At 38.6% G+C, this 24,457-nt stretch overlaps 1 protein-coding gene across 3 annotated transcripts in view; it reads right to left on the bottom strand.

Annotated features, from left to right (window-relative positions):
* The window catches only part of Cntn1 (contactin 1), a 304,667-nt gene that overhangs the window by 32,954 nt on the left and 247,256 nt on the right, over positions 1–24,457 (bottom strand). For all 3 annotated transcript variants that reach the window (XM_048444803.3, XM_085678791.2, XM_048444802.3), the window contains 4 exons: positions 19,503–19,573; positions 17,528–17,762; positions 13,341–13,444; positions 992–1,178 (listed from right to left, as the gene is read on the bottom strand). In XM_048444803.3, coding sequence (XP_048300760.1) covers positions 992–1,178; positions 13,341–13,444; positions 17,528–17,762; positions 19,503–19,573 — 597 coding nt within the window. The remainder of the gene's footprint in view (positions 1–991; positions 1,179–13,340; positions 13,445–17,527; positions 17,763–19,502; positions 19,574–24,457) is intronic.

The following is a 24,457-nucleotide window of genomic DNA, read 5'->3' as shown; positions in this document are numbered from 1 at the left end:
TTACATTCTAACTCTCAGGACATTATTTCAAAATCCTTTCAGCCAGGCCAACAGATTTTGCTTCCACACAAATCATTATCAGTTTTATCAGTTCACCTATCCTACTGCCCTGTGGTCATAAACACACTTACTTAACAGGGTTTTAACATGAGTTTTAATTTTTGCTGTATCCTTTCTCTGTGGAACTATTCTGGACACAACACATATTTGTGATAAAAGAATAGCATGAACAAGAAAACATAATGCTTCATTTGAAAAGTAAAATGAATCAAAATTTAAAAAAGGAAACTAATTTGCTGCCATAGGTTTAGTGCAATGCAGAGTAGAACTCAAAACCATGTCTGACACTATCTACCTCTGTCAGTGTACTGGAAGGCATGATCCTTAGCGATTTCCGCAGCATTTCAAAACCTAGTGGTAATCATTCTTAGATACTTGTGATGGTCTATAGAGTCCTGCATACAGTTGTTTCTTTGCACACATACGAACTGGGTTCCAGAAGGAAAATGTCAAAGTGAAGCTGGAGAGATGAGAACTGCCCAGATCTGAGCACCAAGACTAGAGAGTGGTCTCAGTGCTAGAGAATTCGCTTGTGTGTGTGGTGTATTGATGATCTATGCATAAAGCATAGGAAAACGAACACAACTGTGATGGTATTATGGGACCAATGTATCTGTAGGAAAAATTAAATCGATCGAAGTAGAGAGTAGACTAGCTGGTTTCTCAAGGTCTGTGGTTTGAAGGAGGGTCTTTCTAAAGGTGCTGGGAAGTAGAATAAAAAGTGTCTACGAGCACGCTTCTCCATTCTCCTTTTCTGACAAAACCTAGGAATGCTGAGAGACATTCTGTGGCATAAAGGATGCGGCATTGGAAATCATAAGCGTATGAGCAGCTGGATAGAACATTCTTTTCATATGTGCCAACAATCGGGATCTCACTTAAATCAATTGGTAAATTTTGATGTGCCTAAGAATCAAGTTATGATACTCACGGGCTTTTCTGGTGAAGGCCTCGATCACGTCACTCGAAGGTCCACACCCGGCACTGTTGCAGGCTCCAACTTCAATGAAGTACTGGGTGTCAGGCAGCAGGTTCTCGAGCCTGGCCGAGTACTCCTGGCTGGTGACTTGAACTCGGTGTGCGGCTGCTTCCTTGTCGTGCGCAGCCCAGTACCGAATCTGCAGATATCCAAGGGGAGTGATACATCACTGTGATTCAGATCTTGGTGTGAAAAGTTCTTTGCTGTGGGCTTGTCACCATATTCTTAATGCCACATAATGACACATGTATCCTCCCATTGGCTTTCACATAGTGATAGCTAACTAAAAGGTGTGCAATTAGACGAAAACTACACTCTGCTGAAGAAGTTGTCTTGTGTTGATGAGAGAGATGGAGGACGCATGCAGGTTGATAAGACTGGCTTTCTAAATAGGAAAGTGATCTTTCTGGAAATACTTGTGACAATAACTTCAATCTTAATTTCTAGTTTTATGTCTGTTTATATGGTTTCAATTCATTATGGACTTTCAATAGCTTGGCAGAAATACGTCTTGCTTGAAAAAAACCTCATTGTGTGGCCTGTAATGCACTGGCAAGTGACTTTCTTTTAGTAAAATCCTTTCAGATGTAAGGATGCATGCAAGATTATTATGTATGTGTATATGTATGTACGCATATAAGTATGTATGTATGTTAGCTATTTACTTTCACTCCTTTAAAACATCAAATAAAAGCACCTAATAGTCATTTATAATTATTTTATTGTGTGTGTGCACACATATATGACTGTATGCTAGAGGCTACATGTAGAAGTCTGACGACAACTTTCAGGGGTTGTTTCTCTTTTTTGATCTTGTAGGCCCAATGAACTCAGAGTGACAGGCTGTGTGGAAATCACCAATTTGGTGAGTTATAGAAGTTACTTCCAATGAAGATATTTAAAAATATTTCCATATTATTATTAGAAATTATTGCTTTTGTTAACTATAGCCTTGACTCAAAGCTTAATACAAGTTATAAATTTGAATTAGGCTTTTAAAATAAAGACTGAGGGCATAAAATCAATAATTATATCTAAAACATGAATGAAAATTAATTTTATTAGTGTATTCAAATTTTCCATGCTTAGATTCACTGCTTAAAATAATGGGAATTTATTTTCAAAACCAGCCAAAATGCCCTGATAAAAATCACCTGATGCTAATATGATATTAAGTTTCTCACTTATGTTAGTACACACATGACCATTATATAACAGAACTCAGTAAGCCGAATCTTCTTGGTAGATTATAAGGTTTACATGACAGATGTGTGGGTTTCCAAAAGCAGGATAATTGCTCATTTTTTAGAGATTTCTTTTGTGTTGTTTTTATTTTCCTTCTAATGATCATTTTGATGATGTCAACATCATACTTTTGGATGTTTTTGATGAAATCACTGGTATTTCTATCATTTCAAACAGAAGGGGTGAAAATGCACCAAACAGCCCCCCAGGCTGATTTCTGTTGACAGGCATGTTTCAGACTTTGCTAGGACAGGAGGCTCTTGGGAATATTAGACTGTGATCACATTCACTATGTGTGTAACATGATCTCCATCTGCATGGGACTCTGAACTAGACAACACATGAGGCCTTTTCCTTGCTAATCAGAGGACAAATACAATGAACATTTACATTCTGAGAAAATTTAGGCCCTTCATTAGAATAATTCATATACAATATCTTCTAAACAAACATAGAAAGGTAGAAAGCATTCTGTGTACAGCAGTCAAATCCAAGGACTTAAAAATTTCTAACTCTTGATATTTGTATGTATTGAATAATAATACTTTAAAGCTTCATTTTCAGAGTAGTACTTATATCTGCTTCAAAGAGGAGTTTATAGACTATGCTGAATAATTCATATTAACTTGACACAAACTAGAGTCATCTGAGAGGAGTGAACCACAATTACAAAAATGTCTTCATAAAATCAGAATAAAGGTAAGTCTGGAGGGCATTTTCTTAGTTAGTGATTAATGGGACAGTGTCCACGTCATTGTGGGTGGTGTTTCCCCAGAGCTGGAGGTCCTTTCTGGGTTCTATAAAAAAGCAGGCTGAGCAAGCCATGGGGAACAAGCCAGTAAGCAGCACCTGTCCATGGACTCTGCATCAGCTCCTGCCTCCAGGTTCATAACCTGTTTGAGTTCCCATCTTGAATGCTTTCAATGATGACAGTGATTCATAATCATAAGCAAAATAAACCCCTTCATCCCAACTTGCTTTTAGTCATGGTATTTCATCCCAGCAATACTCTAACTAAGACATAGATGAAAACAATATAAGATTTCTGTAAAATCCATGTGAAATACTCACATGAATTTTCTTACTCAAAATACCATGTGACATTTGGGATGGCAAACCAAAGGACATCACTGCATTTTCCTTGATTTAACCTTTAAAACTATATCCTAAAAAGGCCTATTTTTTGTTTATCCAACTCTCCAAGGACCTATGGAGTAACTTTTAATTTAAACTTAGAACAAACAGAAGTGATGATCTTGTAACTTGACATCAAAAAGATCATTTAAAGGAGTCCCAGTGTCTTTGTTTTGAAATGTGACTTGTATGGCTTTGATCATACGAAAATTAACATTTCACAAATAAATACAGATCACTTCCTTGCAAAGTTAGCTTCTCTTTAAAGATATGTCTACCCTGACTTGTGTTTTAACGAGTCCTCAAGTGTGCAGAAGTAGCTATATGAATACAAAACATGGCATCATCCTGTGAGTAGGGGGTCATGAGTTCTCACAGCTCACTGATTATCTCGGCAGCTATTTGGTACAGGAGGAAAGTCATTTTCCTTGGTGGTGTAGCAACCTGAAAGGTTCTTATGTTCTAGCAACACTCAGCCCACCACCACTTATGCTCATGAATTAAATTCAGTGGGCCAAAAAAGAAAACGATATCAAAGTACAAGTGGGTGGGTGTGAGAGAGGGTAATGGGGTGACCTTGCCCCAGACTCAAAATTGTCAAAGAATATAATAAACATTTTAAAAATGTGAAATTACCATTTTCATCTGAACTCATTAATTATGAAGTTAGAATTCATTTCCAAATAGAGGATAGGTTTGGGCTTCGTGATCCTTGGACCAAGCTTAAGTGTGTAAAACATTAAACTGATTCATGAGAAAACTGTCAGTATCAGGGACACAACTTGTAGCGTCAATCAGAACAAACGTAACACTTTGGGTTCCTTAACAGGACGTTCACTGGAGAGTAGGAATTAATTATCTCCAGCAGTGGAGGAAGTACATAATAAATAAGAGATTCTTGCTTTATTAATCGATAACACATTTGTTTGTGCATGTTTGTATGTATGCAGGCACATTTTTTTGTGTGTGTGTGGAAGAGCATGTGCAGATAAGTGTGAATATGTGAGGATAACCTCTGATAGCTTCCTTCATGAGCTACACACACACGCGCGCACACACACGTGTGTGTGTGTGTGTGTGTGTGTGTGTGTGTATATATATATATATATATATATATATATATATATATATATATATATATATATATATATATATGCTGGCTTGGAGTTTGCCAAGTAGGCTATGTGACTATGTGGGCAGGCCAGTGAGCCTGGATTCAGCTGTCTCTGTTTTCACAGTTCTGGGATAATAAGCACACACCACTATACCTGGCTATTTTTGTCTCATTGGTTCTGTGGCTAAAACTAAGAATCTTGCGCTTAAAGAGGCAAACACTTTACTAGTTAATATGTTTCCCTGGTGCCATAAATTCACCTGTATATGCTAGAGCAACATACTCTGTATTCATTTCCCTCCAGTTTTAAAGTTGTGGCATTGATATATTTTCCTGTTTTTAAAAGTATCCAAAGGACACTTGTCTACTGGTAGTGTATAATAATGCCCATTAAATCATGTGGAATTGTCGCACTGTCTGCTCTGCATTCTTGCCAGAAGATCAACTCTGTGAGGGCAGGTATATGCTAACCTAAGACCCCTTCATTCATTGAACAAGTATTTATTAGACGCCCACTGCCCTCCAGCACTGTCATAGATGATAAGGACATCATGGAGACCCAAGTAAATGTGTTCTGGGCCTTTATAAATCTCGCTTAAAGCTAAATAAAAGAAAGATTCAAAACATTATTATATATAAGTATCAATATAATAGAGATTTAAGTATTTAATTTGATATCAAAATGTACTCTTCCTAAAAGTATTTGACATCTAAGAGAACCTTAGAGAAAAATCTAAGCCTTAGGTTTACAAAGGAATAATTATACTTAGAATGTGTTTATGGCCCCTATAATTATCTCTTTTGTTCTGGTCCTGTTGCTTTCCATAGACCTTTTATCTTAGTTTTTCATGGAGCATCAGGCTATGGTAAGAGACGCTCCTGGTTATGAAGTGCTAGGCATTCTAGGCCTTTTAAAAACTGTGGCCTATTTTACTATTTGCTGTTTGTTTTATACCATATTTCTGAATTAATTCTTTCCTTAAATCAGGAGCTTTATGCAAAACATACCCTATTTCTAGTGACACATCCTCTAATAAAGATTTAATACTCTAGGCAAAATTAAGTATGGCACTTTTAATGAAAACATGAGAGACTAACATAGAAAAATCCATGTCTCAGCAAAAGATACAACTGCAAATTATTCATATACCAGACTGATGCAAACATCAGACCATTCTATGACAATTAATAATGTCAGTCATTAAAATCTGTTTGAAAACCTATTGGGAGCTCCTTATAATTCCCTTTCATTGGGCTGGAGAGATGGCCCAGGGAATAAGATCACTGGCCGTACTTGCAGAAGACCTGAGTTTAGCTTCCCACATCCACGTGGTTTACAACAGTCTGTAACTTCATTTTCAGGGTGATATGGTGCCCCTTTCTGACTCAGTGGGCACTGCCCATATGCATGCAAAACACTCATACACAGAAGATAAAAATAAACAAATCTTATATTTTTTATTTTGGCCTTCGGTGCAGATATCAACCTACTCCAAGCAGGCTGTAGACAGCTTCCTGTGAATGCAAGACAGCAAATCCTCTGCTCCAGGCAACAACAATGTATCTGCACTGCGCTTGTTCAGTGTAAATCTCGCTCAGTAGGTGCTGGTAGCGGGTTTTAGGTGGTGCCTGTGAGTGCCTTTAATCAGTGTGAAGAGTGGAAGAAAGACTGGCTTTCCCTCCAAAGCAGAGCCATTCTGAGCCACAGATAAGTTTAAAAGTCTCTAGGGTAGACTGTTGGCTGTCTGCCATGTTTTCCATTAACGCAGAACACCCCTCTATCTAATAACTTTGACAATTCTTCCCCACCATTCCCTAGAGCGAAATATAACAAAAATTCGACCTTTCCCATACCTTGGTGTCAGAGATGCTGACTAAGACAGGTGGCTTCTTCAACGAAAGACAGTTGAGGTCTCCCTTAAGATCAGTCCATGCTCAGCTAACAGTTGCCCCTGTAACCTCCTGTGGCCTCTGTGTTATAAATCCCTTACAAGGACTATGCATAGCAACCCAGCTCAAAAGAGCTTTGAAATCCTAGCCTATTTGGCTTGTTTTCACTAAATTATCTTAGCAAATCTTCTTCTATTGAGTGAACAAATTAAGTCTTTTGTGGACTCTTGTTAGGAGCTCGTGTCAAAACACTGTTGATAAGAACTTCAGGGGTGACCCACATTGTAGGAAAATTGTAGGTTGAGACTGGAAGTAGGAACTCTTTTATCAAGAAAAGGGGGTGACTTTTAAACCTTCCAAGACATATTTTAAAATCACACACACACACACACATACAGACATGCACACTACACACACACACACACACACACACACGCTCGCATGATTAATTTTTAGACTCAACTGTTTGTTGTGTTTATTTCAAATATCAAGAATTTAACCTTGACTTGGGCCTAAGCATGCAAAATGTAGGATTTCCATACCACTGTATTTTATTTCACACTTTTAATATGATGCTTTTGTGTCTGTATCTTTAAAACTCAGATCCATCATATATTTTAGGGAGGGAAGGGCCTGGTTTTCATGACTATCTATGTTACACTGGCTTCTCCATTTTAAAAATCAAAACAGTAATCATATCATTGTCAATCTACCACACCCCAAATATTCACAGAAATGTTTTCTTATAGGAGAAATAAGTAGCACTTCCTTCTCTCTTTTAAGTTTCCTTGTTTGTCCATTTGATAGTCAAGGTTCTAAATGAGAAACTAAAAGACTTTTTAAGAGAGAACAAATAGATTAATTCTAAGATTTAATTCACGCATTGCAAATCATTTGTTTTCGGGGCAGACAAGACACAGATTGAAAGCTGGCTGTGGAACTTTATTATGTGCTTAATGGGGACTCAGCAAATGTTTTCATCCTTGGATCTATGACTATCCTCCTCATCTTCTTTCTTTTTCTCCTTCTGTTCTTCATGTTCCTCTTCCTCCTTCTCACCACCACCATCTTCATGATCATTATCATAGTCACCTCTAAAGGCCCATGACACAGAGCAGGGAAAAGTCCACATGTGAATTAATTTCCCTTTCATGATCTGAAGAGGCAACTGTGACTTCCTCAATAGACATGAAGAAATTGAGAACATTCATGTACATTTTACCCCAACTTGCTGAGTGCTAGAGATGGTATATGGAGACATGTCTGCTCTACAGCATAGTCCATAGCTTGACATAATGTCATGTTCCAAAGAGCTGGAAATCTGGGAGACTAAGCTATGACAGGGCACATGCTTTGCCCTTCAAATTGTCTTCGGAGAAAACCTTATTTCCCAAAGATTATTTTTTGCCCTTTGTTAATGCTTAGTTGAGACTTACTTCTCAATCAGAAAGCTTATATTCTGATTATTGTCTGAATGATTGACATCACTCTTCTTCTTTTTTTAACCATATTAATAGGAATAGATACGACAAAGGTATATGTACTTCTACAGCATGCTCTTTTTTAAAATTTTATTTTATGTGTGTTTTGCCCTCATGTGTGTATTTGTACCACATGCATACCTAGTACCAAAAGAGGCCAATTGAAGGCACCAGACCCCTTGAACTGGCGTTACAAACAGTTGTAAGTCAACACGCAGGTTCTGGGAAAGGATGCCAGGTCCTCTAGAAAAGCAGCCACTGCTCTTAAACACTGAGCCTTCTACAGGCATGTTCACAATAGAGTAAAAAAAGAACTCGACTTAATGAGATAGAGTGTATGCTTTTATTTTTATTGGATAGAGATAAATGATATAAAGGATGAAAAAAACCCCATAGTCCAAAACTTGATTTTTGTTTCAATCATTAAATATTAACGTGCTCTCCCAGGCACAAGACTTTTTGACAGAGGTTTACAGCATCTCACCAGAGTCTTCCCTTACCACTGCTCTCCCATCTGCTTAATGTGATTCAGGGTTGTTAATGTGCAAATACTGGATATTTTTAGTCTGTTCATGTCATTTCTTGCTTTCTTCTTCCTCCGTCTTTGTTGCAATTAATCTGAACCCTTGCAAAAAACACCTGAATATCTGCCCAAATCATAACCTGTAGTATAATAATCCCTAACTGTTAGTCTCAGTGGTAAAGGCTTTGGTTCTTTTTATGTCCAGATCTCAAAGCTATGATCTCTGGAGAACCCATTTATAACACTTGATTTAAAGGTACCTTAACACCTCTGTCAGAACTGGTGGTGGTCACTGCTGACTGCAAATGAATATCTGGGTACATCTATAAAGAATTTTCTATTAGGTTAGGAGGTGGGAAGACCCATCTGAAACGTGGAATGCGGTGGGGAAGGTTCCAAGCCCACATCAGCTTGGCCTCTCTAGGTTCCATAAGCTGAGTGGAAGTTATTCTCAGCAGTGGGGCCCCACTGTTAGTCTTCAGAGGGCAACCTTCTGTTGTGGCATCAGTCTCCTTGGCTCAAGAAGGTACTCTTCAGGTAACAGAAAAAGAAACCCTGCTACAAAACCATCCACCTGCAGTCTGTCTTGCCTGCAAGATTTGCTGGGACCATAGTGGCACAGAACAAGCAGGAGTGGCCGCCACATGTTTGGCTCCACTTGTGGTTCATGCCACAGGAGGGAGCCCATGCTCCTCGCTGCCTGAGTGGCCAGGAACCTGAAACTAGTTAGTCCAGAGACATAGAATAGAACCAAACATGACCAGAAAAAAATCAATAAAATGATTCCTAGCAATACTCTACTATATTCATAGGTGGGTGCTTTGTCCAGTCATCATAGAGAGGCTTACCCCAGAAGCAGAAGGGAGCAGGTGGGTACAGAATCTCACAGCCAGATATTATGTGGAGAAAGTGTCTAAGTTAGAGGTCTCTATTGGGTCCCTTTCCTAGGAGATTGGGAAAACCCATGGAAGAGGGGGAGGAAAGACTGTAGGGGACAGAGAGAATGAAGAACACAAGATACAGCCAACTGAATCAACTAAGCAGGGGTCACATGGGCTCACAGAGATCGAAGCAACAAACATGGAGCCTACATGGGCCTAAATCAGGTCCTCTGTGTATATGTTATGGCTGTTACCTTGGTGTTCTTATAAGACTTCTAACAGTGGAAGTGGGTGTATCTCTGACTATTTTGTCTGCATTGAGACTCTTTTCCTTCTACTGGGATGTTTTGTCCAGCTTCAATATGGGGCCTTTCACCTTGTTTTATTTAATCTTGTTTTTTCCTGTCTGGCTATTGTCTCCTGGAGACCTGCTCTTTTCTGAAAAGGAATAAGAGGTGGAGTGGATCTGTAGGATAGGAGGAAAGGAGGAACTAGGAGGAGTAGAGGGTGGGGAAACTGTGGTTGGGATGCAAAAGAGATAAATAAAAATAAATGCGGATAGTACAAGTCCATGGTCTGGGGTCTCAGACTGGTCCACCAAGCTGCTTCTTGATGGTAGATACACATGATGACCTGTCACCAGCTCATGCCTCCATGGCTTTCCTTCCATTATGGACAGAATCCTCAAACTATTGCCTAAAGTAAACCCTTCCTTCTCTAAGTGGCCCCTGTCTGGCATTTTGTCAATGTCATGAGAAAGGTAACCAATACAGTACTCAAGAGATTCCTGATAAATATCTACCATGTTCATAGAACTGTTCTCAGCTGAATTTGTTGATGGAACACATGACAGTAACAACTCAAGGGGTGAGTTATCATGGCTCATGGTTTTGGAGGATTCACCCTGCAGTCACTTACAGAGATTCAGCCTATGTATAGTCATGTGATCCCTACATTAGGGAAAAATATTAGAATGGATGGAAGATGTTTATTTTCTGGCTAACCAGGAAAGAGGCAAATGTCTTTCATGAATATTATGAGGCATATGTTTAGTATATTTATAATGGTCTTTTAATGTAGCATTTATAATGGGAACTAGTAAGTGAAAGAAGATACTGCTTTTCAAATGCTGATAGGAATTACCAAAATGCTTTCTAGAATCTTGAAGGTTGCCAGCAATTTATGAGGCTATATATCTTACAAGAATGTAGCTTATAAGGTTTGGGTGTAACTCAGTGGTAGAGCACTTGGCTAGTATGTGGAAGCCTTGAGCTTGACCTGTAGTGAGGGAGACAGAGTGAGCATTACAACCTAAGTTTTTACTTTAGTATAATCGTTGTGTGTACAGAGATCTCTATGTCCCCCAGAAAAGCCAAGTGGAAACCTTGTGTTAGTCAATTTGTTTTGTTGTTGTTCTTTATTCCTTTGTTTTTTAAGACAGGATTTCTCTGTAGCCCTGGAACTATCATTGTAACCCAGGCTGGCCTTGAATTCAAAGGTCTTCCCTCATCTGCCTCCAGTGTTGGGATTAAAGGCATGTACTACCACACCTGGCTATTATTCAATTTTTCAATGAGAGATAATATCTGTATGTGTTTATTTGGTCCATGATGCTGTGGGATGATGCTTTTGTACCCTGTAAATATTTTTCACTCATATTGGCTTAATAAAACATTGATTGGCCAGTAGCCAGGCAGGAAGTATAGGTGGGTGAAAAGACAGGAGAATTCTGGGAAGATGAAAGGCTCAGTCTGCAGTTGCCACCCAGATGCAGAAGCAGCAAGATGGAAATGCCTTATTGAGAAAAGGTACCAAGCCACGTGGCCAAACATAGAATTATGAGTGAATTTAAGTTGTAAGAGCTAATTAATAATAACATTGAGATACTAGGCCAAACAGTGTATAATTAATATAAGCCTTTGTGTGTTTCTTTGAAACTGAATGACTGCAGGACTGGGCAGGACAGAAACTTCAGTCTGCAAATGGTACCCAGATGTCTGACAAGAATTTCCACATAAGGTCTGAAAAAGTTTAAGCAAAAAAGATTTTAGATAGACAAGAACACAGTCAATCATAGTTTCCTGATAACCATCTTTTCTCTGGTAGGCTTTGTTTGTTGGTGGTGAGCAGAGGTGTGGCTCCTTTAAGAGAGGCTTCCTGACTCAGTTATAGTTGCAAAAACCTCAGAGCTCTTTTAAGAGACTCTGCCACCAAACACTTAAATGGTGTTTATTAGCAGCTGGCATCAGGCTTCTTGTTGGTGGCAGGGATCTTGAAACTCCATAGAGCTGTGGCAATAATTCTGGCTCTCACCAGTACCTGCACTATGAAGCTAGACTCTCAGAAAGCTAAGGAATAGGGAAGAGTCAGATGCCAAAGCTTTAATCCTAGTCATATTGTCATATTGCTTAGCAGATTTAAGACTGATTCATGTAGTCAAAAAAGATAGAGGTACACAGTGAAGACAGGTTCAGATGGGGGAAAAAATCTCTAAATGGTTTACAGTATGTTTAAAAATATATGTAGACTTTGGAGAGAAAAGGAAAAGGATAGAGAAAATTATTCAAAACAGAATTAGAATAGGAGGTGTGTTGGTGTAGGCGTTAGTTCCAGCACTTGAACTTCTGTGAGTTCAAGGCCATCTTGGTCTCCATAGTGAGTTCCATGACAGTCAAAGATACACAGAAAAGGACTGTCTCAAAAGAATCAGAAATTAAAAAATAAGAATAAAAGAAATAGAGTGAGAAGAAAAAGCCATGTAAAGGTAGAAAATACACAGAGAGTCTGAATGCTATATGTTATTGTGTTGTCTTTGAATTGCTTGACTTCTGATAAAGGAGCAACAGCTGCTAAAAGGCATTTGATTATAAATGCTGTTGGATTAATCCAACCTAGACATTTTGAAAATGCCTTGACTTCAAAATTTAAGTCAAAAGATATGTTACTTTGGAGAGGAGGTTTTACTTTTGTTTCTACAGGAAATGAGATGTTGTGCATTCATTCTTAGTTAAGAAAAATAAGGTCTGATGGAGGAAGATCCCCTGAAAAATCTTTGATAGGAGTGGATGTTCCAGATGATTCAATGTTTTAGAGCACCTTTGTTATAGTTTACTCTGAGTTCTACAACTAGAACAGTTTCAAGACTGCTGACTGGGATGATCCAGCCTACAGAATACTTCAGTCAGGACTTGACCATAATCCTAAATTTTATTTGGGTTCCCATAAGATTATCAGTGCCCCCAATAAACAGGAAGTAGCCTAGAAAATTATGCCCACATTTGCAAAAATAAATTATGAATGTCTGTCTTTGTTTAAAATGTTGATTAAAAGTGTTATGAATAATAGTCAGGAAAAAAAGCTACACAAAGTAGATTAGATTCAGGGACTTGTTTTGAAAAGAAAAAAAAAGGGGGAAGAATTATGGGATAATGATGTTTTACCCTGTAAGGATTTGTCACTTGTATTGGTTTAATAAAAGACTGAATGGCTAGAAGCCAGGCAGGAAGTATATGTGGGGTCACAAGAGTAGGAGAATTCTGGGAGGATAAAAACTCAGCCTGCATTCACCATCCAGACAGATGCAGAGGAAGCAAGATAAAAATGCTGCACTAAGAAAAGTTGCCAAGTCACATGGGTGACATAGAAAACATAGAAAAGAATTATGAATTAATTTAAATTGTAAGAGCTAGTTAATATTAAGCTTGAACTTACAGGCCAAACAGTTTATTATTAATACAAGCCTCTATGTGTTTCTTTGGGACTGAAGGGCTGCAGGACCAGGGAGGACAGAAACTTCCATCTATACCATGATGTTCAGTGAATACATAAATATGGTGTGGAATGATAAAATCAAGGTAATCTCTTATTCCTTACAGCTTGCATGTAGATGCTCAAACCACTAAACAGAAAAGAACAGGTTGTTCAAAGCCAAATTCGCCAGTGGGACACCAAATATTTAAATACTAAGCATAATATAAAAATTTATGTATTTTTGAATAAAAATACTTTTTTGATCAAAACACACTTGACTTACCTGATAGTTTTCAACAATTTTCTCTAAAACATGCTTCCAATGAACAGATATCTCCGAAGACGACAGCACTTTCACCCCTACTTCTGTGGGGGCTTCGCTGGGAGCTAAAATTGGATCAGAATGTTACTTTTCTGTCAGAGTTTACATTAAAAGTTCAAATAAAGTTCTTTTGTATAGGAATGAAAGAGAACTATAACTTAACATCTTGTAAACAAGTTTTAATAATCTTCCTGTTTATCTGTCTCTAGGGTCTTTATTTTAACTGTGGTCAGTGGTGATAAGTTCACATCCATATTCATATGCATGCATGCTGATATATGTGCACACATACACACAAACACATGTGCACTTGCATCACACACCGACATATACACATGTGTGCTCACGTGCATGCATGCACACACACACACACACACACATTCACGCACAGACACATGCACTTTAATAACACAGGAAACATCAGAGGTCTCAGGATGTCCACAAGCAGTGACTGTACTTTTAGAAACACTATCACCTGGTTTGTTCCATATAACATTTTGATACAAATTAAATTTAATTACATAGCTCAACAGTTTTACTTGCCAAAAATGGGAAAATTAGTATTTAGTATAGAAAGGCATTCATGAAAATTAATTTTCTTATTGCTATTAATATAAATGACAAGTACATGGAACTATTAATAAAATTTCCCTTTCATGTTTAAGTTAAAAGTATCAGACAGCTCAAGATCCTTGAGACAAGTTGTGACATCCCTGTTTCTTGGGCTCTAGAGAACCTTTCCATGTCTACTCTTTCAACTGGGCATCAAGTCAAATAGATATCAAAGACTTCTCCCCCTCCTCCAAAAAAAACTACATCCCTGGTGAAATTTACACAAAGAACCACAGACTCCTTGAAACAGGGTCATCAATTTTTATTGTCTTTCACTAAAAAGACATAATCCTATTCAATGTACAAACATGTCCCACATGTGAGCAGCTACCTCCCCCAGCCAAAGTAAACTAGTAGTACCATTACTGATGTCTTAGCACAAGACTGACAACCTACACAATTTGTAGCAATGCAGGTTTTAGGAGACTCATGAAGTATTCAAGAAAGAAATACGATTAAATTAAAAAAAAGCCATGACTAAATATATGAACATAACATCATAACATAAAACAAAGCAGTAGAACAAAATGGATACTGGACAGAAAGACAACTGAAATAACTCTAACTTGTAGTTTATCCGTGAGATAAAATACTGTTTTCATCCCCAAGCTGACAACACATACGGGGAATAAAACATGTCTCTGGGCGTGCCTATTATCTGGTTCTGAATTTATTTTTTTTTACCCTTTATTATCTGGAGGAATTTATTTTGCCTAGTTGAGACTAATTGCTCAGGTGACGACCTTTTATATCTGTGTTTTAATGTAGCATTTTATATGTAAAATAACATGCTTGTTTTAAAGATACCGTAAGATGATTTGAAACACGTTACATTTTTTAGAAAAAAATAAACTAATAAGGAATACATGCTAAGAATTCCCATTGATTGGTACACAGTTGTGATTATAGAAGGCTGAGGCAGAAGGATTTCTGAGAGCTTAAGGCCAGCCTGGGTTGCATAGTAGATGAAATTTTGTCTCAAAATAACAACTCAACATGTAAACCAGGCAGCCTAAAATATTGGATTCTTTCCCCTAAAAGGACAAATGAGAAGTGTGCAATACTTTAGTTTTTTAATTATTTCATTAGTGTTACTCCTTCATGCACCAAAAATGCATGGAATCTCCATGTCTTTTCTATTCATCAATTATTGGCAGAGTACATATGAAAAGGGGGACATAATAGAATGCGTATCTTTTACATGCGCTCTCTCTCTCTCTCTCTCTCTCTCTCTCTCTCTCTCTGTGTGTGTGTGTGTGTGTGTGTGTGTGTGTGTGTAGAAGCCAGAGGTCAATGCCTGATGTCTTCCGCTACATTTCCTAACCTTATCGTTTAGGACAGCCCCCCTCACTGAGTGTGAAGCACACTGCTTAGACGAGAGGAGCTGGCCATCAAACTCTGTCTTTGCACAGGAATTATAAACAGGAGTCACCAAGACATTTTTTTCTCACGTGGGTGTTGGAGAACTAAACTCTGATGCTCCCTCCCAGGAAACACTTTGGCAGGAGAGTCCTCTCCCTGACCCTACCATGTCTTTTGTGTTGTGTGCACAGGTGCATATATACATGTGTGTGTTGTGAGCATGTAAAGGTAAGAAGATTATTCTCAGATATCTTCCTCAACTGCTTCTCTGCCTTTTTTAGACAGGGTCAGTGGACCTGGAGCCCACTTGTTTAGCTAGCCTGGCTGGCCAGTGAGCATCATGGATCTTGTCTCCACCTCCCTGGCGCTGTGGTCACTGACACACTGTGGTTCCTCCCTTTTTCTATGTGCTTGGAATCAAAGGTCCTCACGTGGGCATGGTGCTTTGCCACCTGAGCCTTCTCCAGCCCTGTCTCATATTTTTAAGTAGAAATTTGTGCAAATAAAGAGCTTCTCAGCTTGGATGGGGAATCACAGAAAGCAACCTAATTATGTTTAATCCAATACTGTTTGCTGTTTGCATTTACATAAATAGTCCTCAACAAGTATGTTTAGTTTACAAGAAGATCCCAGAAAACAAAGAGCTGTGATTGTATTGCTGCCCAGTCCTTAAATAGATTACAAGGCACGTTTTTCTCTTCTTTTAATTATTTTCTTTCTGTCTCATGTATTGCACCTCAATCACATTTCCCTCCCTCCTCTCCTCCCAGTCCTTTCCCACACCTGCCCTCTCCCCCAGATCTACTTCTCTTCTGTCTCTCTTCAGAAAAGAGCAGGCCTCGCAGGGACAGTTTTTCTCCTCTAAAGAAACACTGGGGGAAGATACTGGAGGAAGTAGCTCAGCTGGCTGTCTTGCCCTGCAAGAACCCTAGTTTGAGCCGCAGACTGTACGGAGACAAGGAAAATGCTAAGTACTGTGGTACATGCCTTTGACTGCTGAGCTGGAAGGCAAAGGCAGGTAGATCTCTAGGATTCTTGGCCAGACAATGCAGCCAATTTAGAGAAGTGGGAGACCCTGGCTCAAAAAATCAAAACAAACAAACAAACAAAAAAGCGAAAAACAAAAATCAAGGTAGATGTTACCCGAGGAACACCAGAAGGGCTCCCATGGAGTCCACAAGTCAGGTATGTATTGCACACAAACACACACACACACACACACACACACACACACACATACACACAAACACACGTACACACACACACACTCTAATATTTAATTGTAATAACAATGTGTAAATAAATGCTTTCATTAGACAAAATTCAAGGTAAAATTCCAGACAATTTTAAAATACTATGTATAGTATATTTTTAACCAAAAAAAAAAATTACATCATTTTCTTCTTTCTTTCTTCCCTCAATCATTCCCATGAACTCCCTTGGTCTCTCTCAGATTCATGATTTCTATTTCTTTAACTGCTATTATCAAACTTTAATTGTTGTTGAGTTATATAAATATAACCTGTTGAAATTTTTTTATTGTTACTTGTATGTCTATGATTTTAATACTCCACACTTGGTACTGGCTAGCCAGTTCAGACACTGCTATCTAGTAGTGGAGTTTGGAACTACTTAGACTCATGGACTGGAGAGATGGCTCAGTAATTATAAGCACTCACTGGCCTTTCAGAGGAGCCAGGTTTGACTCCCACACGATGTCTCACAACCATCTGCAACCACATTTCCACGGGATCTGAAGCCCATTACGTGTAAGCAAAATAACCACACACACAATAACAAAATATTTTTTTTCAAAACATACATAAAAACATAGAGTCCACGTAGTTATTCAAACTTGGAGAATTCAGGCCTCAAAATTATAATCATGAGACTGGGACTGGATTTCATCAGCCAACTGTTTTAAGAGCGATTTCCTAATTTACAAGGACAGAATCGGAAGACTGAAGAGGACTTAAAATATTTTTAGCAGCATTTATGTAATTTACATGGAAAGGCTGACATTTAAAATTGGCTTAAGAGAATACTTGCTTACTGCGTGCACAGTAATATTGGAAGAGCTTAACATACCATGCCTAAAAGAAAACAAACGAAATTCTAGTAGTCAACATAGCGTTCCTCCTCCCTGACGCTAGCCAGGTCTCTCGTTCACCTACCATCTTGTGCTGAGTTGATGACAGCGATGAGGCTGTAGGGCCCATCCCCTTTGTTGTTGAATGCCTTCACTTTTACTTGGAACGCAGTGGAAGGAGTCATGGTTTCGTCTTTGTGGACATAGCGACCAGTATCTGGGTTAGTAACAGTCACTTTCTTCCATTCTTCTCCATCAAATGGCTTAAACGCCACTATGTAACCGAAATTGTTACCATAATGGTATTCTCTTGACAAAGGCTAAACAAAAATTCCAACAACAAATAACCTTGTGATACAGTTACTAGGAAGAATCTTATGAGAAGGCAGTCACACAGAGAAGAATGCCTTTGGTAAAACAATACTTCATAAATTAGGGATAGTTAGGAGGATATCAGGGCACCCAAGTATATGCATCCATGAGACAATGCTGTTCCTATGAGACGATGCCGTTCCTAGAGTGTTCTTGATGCTCCCTAAGCACCTATGTGCCCGCAATCCCAATCACATCCACTCCCAATTAGTTCTCCCTCACTGTGGGAGAAGTACCACCTTCTATTTGGTGTTTTCTCAGTCCGTGAAATCTGCCACTGTAAGAATCTGCAGTACCCTATGTGCCACCTCCTGGCTTCTCTTCTTTCCCCCTTCACATTGTCTCAGTCAATTCCACACATTTAGGTTCTTCATCTACTGCTACTCAACTCCCATAAGTTAGGATGTACAAAGACAGGAATTTCATAAATGTCCTTTCCCCTTCATTCTTAGAACCTAGAGCACAAATGAAAAGACGCAGAATGAAAAAGACGCAGAATGAATGATTTACGAATCTAAAGGCCACAACATGAACCCGACTCCAGAACATCATGGTTATCATCAGGAAGTGATTTCTAGGAGGAGTAGGAAGGAGCAGGTGCCTGGGAGGAAGAGGAGGGCCCCTCTCTTGTGCAAGGGGCTGGGTTTGGGCAACTGCTTCCTGAACACTGCAGCGGGGCTTCTTGTCCTGGAATTTACTCAGGATTTCTCTGGATGACAATTGTCATTTGCAAGGTTTGGACAGTATAGGCAGCACCGGGTCGAGCTGTTCTAATATCTTCTATTTGTATTTCTGTAGGTTCAAGTTTTATAAATGTTGGGATATAATATTAGCTCTAGCACACACACATGCTTTCAAACTAGTAAAAAAAATTTTTTCCTAAATCTCACTTGAAGAAAATATGATTTAAATGGCCACAGAGAAGAGTTAAGTCACTTTCCACTATGTACCCGTTTCTTGGATGAATCAGTTTAATTCATGAAAGGAATAAGATAAAACCTGGTACTTTTCTTACCAGTGTTGACATCTTGTTGTGACTATTGTCTTCCACAGTCAAATACTAAGAATACCAAATGAGTGGGTTGCGCAGAGTGTGTCTGCGCAGGTGCCAGAAGCCTCACTCAGACAATCTGTGACGGTTACTCCTTTCCCTGTCCACGTAGCCCCTGATTTGAAAATCCAGAGTCTGACACAGAGCTTTCCTTTGAGTCATGAAAACTGAGTGAAATGCCTGACTCTTCGTGTCAAGCCCTTTGGGCGACTGCTAAGCAGATTAAGATGGATTATAGCAGTGACTGAACTCAGGCTTGGGCCAGAGCCAGTGTTTCGTTTAGAAATGGATTTGATGTCATTTGTGAACATAATCTTTAGTGCATAAATACCCAGGCAAAAGGTTACATGACTTGTAATAGGTTAGAAGATGCCATGTGCTCACGGTTCCTGTAGGATCAAATAGCTGGGTGTTTTCTAGAGCAACACTTCCCTGGGCAGCCAGTATCTTGTCTGGCACAGGAAGTGCATCCCAAGCATGGAAAGATATGAAATCTGATGCGCATTTATGGGGGAAAAGTAGCTATTCTCTTCCATGGGTTGAGTATTCCTTTTTATTTTCAATTTATTTTAATAAAAAATGGGTTTGCAATTAAAACTAGAGAATAGTCTCTCCCATGCAGCTTGCTCGTACTCACCGCCCATGTTATTGTCAGCTCTCTGTTGCTTCCACCGCCACCTCCTACATCCGAGGGAGCCACATTTGGTGCTGAAACAAGTAAATTGCAAAAAGTAAATGGAAGCTAAGAATGTCTTTTCTGAGAATGAGGTTCTTATTGGGCACAGAAGCCATGCATTCTTCATCCACTGAGCAAAGTTAGCTGCAGCAGGAGCCGCAGAGGTGTACATTCATCTTCTCCCATCATGCTTCGGTCTCTGTGTCTGTGGAAGACTACATCATGTCGTTTTTACACTAGAGAACTGTCCTTTATGTACTCTTCCTTAGCCCCCAGGATAGCACATCTCTACTATCACTGATGGGCACAAAGGAACTCACACACGGTTTTGCATGGAAAAACTCACACACAGAGGTGCATGGAAGAACTCACGCACAAATGTGCATGGAAGAACTCATACACAGAGGACAGAGGTGCATGGAAGAACTCACACACAGATGTGCATTGAAAAACTCACACACAGAGGTGCATGGAAGAACTCACTCACAGATGTGCAGGAAGAACTCACGCACAGATGTGCATGGCAGAACTCACACACAGATGTGCATGGCAGAACTCACACACAGATGTGCATGGAAGAACTCACACACAGATGTGCATGGAAGAACTCACACACAGATGTGCATGGAAGAACTCACGCACAGATGTGCATGGAGGAACTTGATGTAGGTGGGTCTTCTGCATTTCTGTTGCTTTCATTGGTTAATTAATAAAGAAACTGCTTGGCCTAATAGGTCAGAACATAGGTGGGTGGAGAAGACAGAACAGAATGCTGGGAGGAAGAAGGCAGTGAGGCAGACGCCATGATTCCCCTTCCCAAGACAGACACTGGCTAGACACATGCTGGTAAGCCACAGCCTCATGGCAACATCAGATTATTAGATATGGGTTAGTCAAGATGTGAGAGTTAGCCAATAAGAGGCTATAACTAATGGGCCAAGCAGTGTCTAAAAGAATACAGTTTCCGTGTAATTATTTTGGGTAAAGCTAGCTGGCAGACGCCGGGAACCGGCCCACCGCTCCTTCTCCAACAGGAATTCACACACAGAGGTAAATGGAAGAACTCACACACAAATGTGCATGAAAGAACTGACACAGAGCTGGTTTGTTCTTGACCCCATAATCAATTTTCAACAGTCGTGATGTTTCCTCTTTCAGTCCCAGATGTCACTCTTTTAAAATCCACATTGCTCTTATCTGCCCAGCCCAGTGGCCTCTTGGTTGTCTCTCCTTGGAATCCCTCCAGGGTAGTCACTGCCCTTTGTTTAATACATGGACTTGGTTTCTAACTAGACATGCCTGTCCCGGCACTCACAGCAATGCGGGCCAAGCTCAATGCTCCTTCAGAAACACACACTTCCCTTCACAAATTGGCTCCTTGTGAGCTGTCACCCAAATCTGTTCATAAATAAGGAGATGAAGTGTTAATACTTCCAGGACTAAATTTCTTTACAATAGGACCTAGCCACGCCCAACTCAAAACATCCCTAACAAGGTGACACTCAGGGGGCATCAGAACCTAACAAAGAGCTGAGACTCAAAGAAGTATCTTTAAAACGTGCATGTCAGCCGGATAAATTCCTTGATGAAGTATGCACTTCAGCAGCGTAGACACAAAAATGCATGCTGATCCTGTCCATCAAACCATGTGATCTCCTTTCCTCATGAAGAGATTAATATGAAGCCCAAAAGACAAATTCATTGTTCAATTGTCACCACTGTGCACTAGAGGGTGAAACTGGACACACAAGGACGCTAAGAGGTGAAGTATAGTTTATTTGTTAATATGTGTGTGTGTGTGTGCGCGCTATATATATTTTGCAGGCCAAGGTGTTAAAATCTATAAATGTTCTTAGCCCCATAAATAATATTTTAAATTTAGATCTCTGTTAGATATGGAAAACCTAACAATCATCTTTTTCTAAAATCAATAAATCAAATACTATTTTACTTTAAATACAAGTAGAGTGATTATGGGGAAATAATTTCAAAGTAATATTAAATAAACTGTTAAAAATTCATTTAATCAATTATTCCTCTTGTTAGGACAAATGTATTTGCCAAGACATTTCTTTGTAATGCTTTTTATTATAACCAATTTAACTCTTATAAGTTATAAAAGCTAAAAATGGTCTATGTCTCTATTGTACTAAACATCTTCTATTTTGTGATAAATTAAATGCTTTCTAGCAGGCTTCAAGTGATGAATTTAAGACTCGTTTCTTTTCAAAGACGATCCAGTCTGTTCATACTGTTAAACTCAAAACAAGGAAACCACAAAGGTAAGAACTGCATCTGGTAGTAAAATATTTTCCTATTTTGCCTAGATTGTTGACTTATTGATTACTTTTAGCTTCAGCAGGGTAGAAGCAATTTTCTACAGAGGGAACTGACATATAATGTGTATAAATTGATTCAGAGAGCAGCGCAGTTGGCACTCAATGCTCAGCCCTACTCATGGAGGAAGTCTTCCCATGGAATGCCAGGTCCCAGGGAAGTAAATCTTGATAAAAATTAGTAGGCATGTTTCGTTTCAGGCTCTGGGCACTTAACAGAGAACAAATTTAGTGTTCTTTAAGACATAAATTATTAATAAAAAAACCCTTGAACTAATGTTTAAAAATTATAAATTATTAATAGTGAATAAACAAGAGTTATAATTTTAAAGTAAGATGCTTTAAATCATCCCTTTGCCAGCATTTTGGATAAAGAGAGTTTTATTTATTTACATAAGGGCCTGTGTGTTTCAGCTTACAGATCCAAAAACAACTTGGATATCAAGTCACTATCATGATTATTTTTTCCAATGAAAGAACAAAATATTTCCAATTTTCCTTTTATATTTTAATCCTTAAATAATTTCCAATAAAAAGCTCTTTGGGCTTTATTTGGCAATATAACAGCTGGCATGTAAGAAATTCTGAATATGAAAATCATATTTTCTAAAGATTGGCTTTTGATACATAATATGCTGACAAGTTATCTTTTGATTAGTGCTTTATCATGTATAGTCATCCTAACCCAAAAATTTAAACATCACAAATTTCAATTTATATCAAAATTTCATTATGAAATAAAAAAATTAAGGGATTGAATATGATTGCATATGTCAGTCTATGAAACCAGGGATTGACATTCAATATTCTATTTTCAATGTATAGAGTCTTCTTTTTTAATAGTTCCTTTTAAATTTGAGATTACAATACAGTTATATCACTAATATACAATTATGAAGTGCTCCTAGTACAATCCCGTGAACCCTACGGTGTTTGTAACTTGTGAGACCCTGTTCTGGCAGTAGAGCACATTGCTAAGGCTTCTGACATGGCTCCCATTTTAAATAATGGTTTCCTATTGGCGAATGCAATCCGACTGAAATCCACTTTGTCTCTCCCAGCGAGATCACAAGTTCTAATATTTGTAAATATAAAGAGGCTGCCGCACAGCTCTGTGACTCCTTCAGTGAACGTACAATAAAAGAGTAACTCAGCACAGGTGAGAACATTTAGTTTGGCCAAAATAAAGGTTGTAAGCAGAAAACATAATGCACAATATTTTTTTTCTTGATATCTCAATCCAATTGTTTTTTGTTATTTAAAAGAAACGAAAGGATTAAAGATTTCTAGTGTTCTTTTTTGTTTATGAGAAACAAAAGAATCACTCTAGTGCATTTGCTAAACTTATTTCCACAAAACAATGATAAGAAATTTTCTTATACTACTATTGTTTCCTCTCCTATTAAACATGTTTAAGAAAAAAAATGGAAAACAAAAAGATAAAACAGAGAAAATGAAAATAAAGGAGAAGAATCGTTTCTTTAGGCATAAAACTATACGTTTTACATGTCATTCTTGGCTGTGATGTTATTTCCTCGTTAAATTGATTTGAACGGGCAAATACATACGAAAGCTATCAAAATTAATCTGCCTTCACCTGCAGAGATATTGATGTGGGTATAAGTTCTGCGATGATGCATATCAAAGGAGATGTATTTGTTAACATTTTAAATCAAAATTATATTTCTCAAATTACAAACGTCTTCTATTTCTTCACATGAAAACATCTTACAATATACTTAGCTGAACCTAAAGAGTGCCCTTCGCTGTCTCCAAGGCCTTAAATATTGATTAACTGTAGAGAAATGTGTACTGAGTCACAGGCCTCTGAAGCGATGAGGCAGGGTTTCAACAGATCAAAAGCCAGCAGCTACTACTATATTAGAGTGAACAAGAATGACCTAAATCTAAACATTGCATCACATTGGCCAGGTATAAGCTTAACCTACTCATTTATAAATCTGGAATGATGGCGCAGACATGGTGAAACATGCCTAAAACTGTACAACTCAGGAGGCTGAGGCAGGAGGGTCTCATGATGAAGAATATGCTACGTTACATAAAAGACCCAATCGAAGGGAATATCAACAGTAATAGTGCTGACTTGGCAAAGTTATTGCGAGAATTAGGTGAAGCAGTACAACCAGAGAGTGTGCAGTCTATCTGAGAACACATAGGTGGTGTGGAAGGTCCTTCTGTCTGTGTGTTGCTTTTATTGGTTAATGAATAAACAACTGCTTTGAGCCTATGGCTGGGAAGAACAGATCTAGGTGGGGGAAGGTAGGCTGTATGCTAGGAGGAAGAAAAGCAGAGCCAGAGAGAAGTCATGGAGTGGAGACAGATGCTGCGAACTTTAACAGGTAAGTCACTGGCATGTGATGACACACAGATTAATAGAAATGGTTTAATTTAAGATGTAAGATTAGTCAATAAGAAGCTAGAGCTAATGGGCCAAGCTCTAATTAATTAATTAAGTGTTTTAATTAATACAATTTCTGTGTGATTATTTTAGTTCTGGGCAGCTGGGACAAACAAGTGCCTCCTTGCAACACATAGGGAACTATGGCCACCATTGAAGCT

Source organism: Myodes glareolus, chromosome 19 (genome assembly GCF_982192425.1).
Source record: "Myodes glareolus chromosome 19, mMyoGla1.1, whole genome shotgun sequence".
NCBI lineage: Eukaryota > Metazoa > Chordata > Mammalia > Rodentia > Cricetidae > Myodes > Myodes glareolus.
The sequence above is the reverse complement of the archived record's forward strand: the minus strand, read 5'-3'. Positions and strand labels throughout refer to the sequence as shown.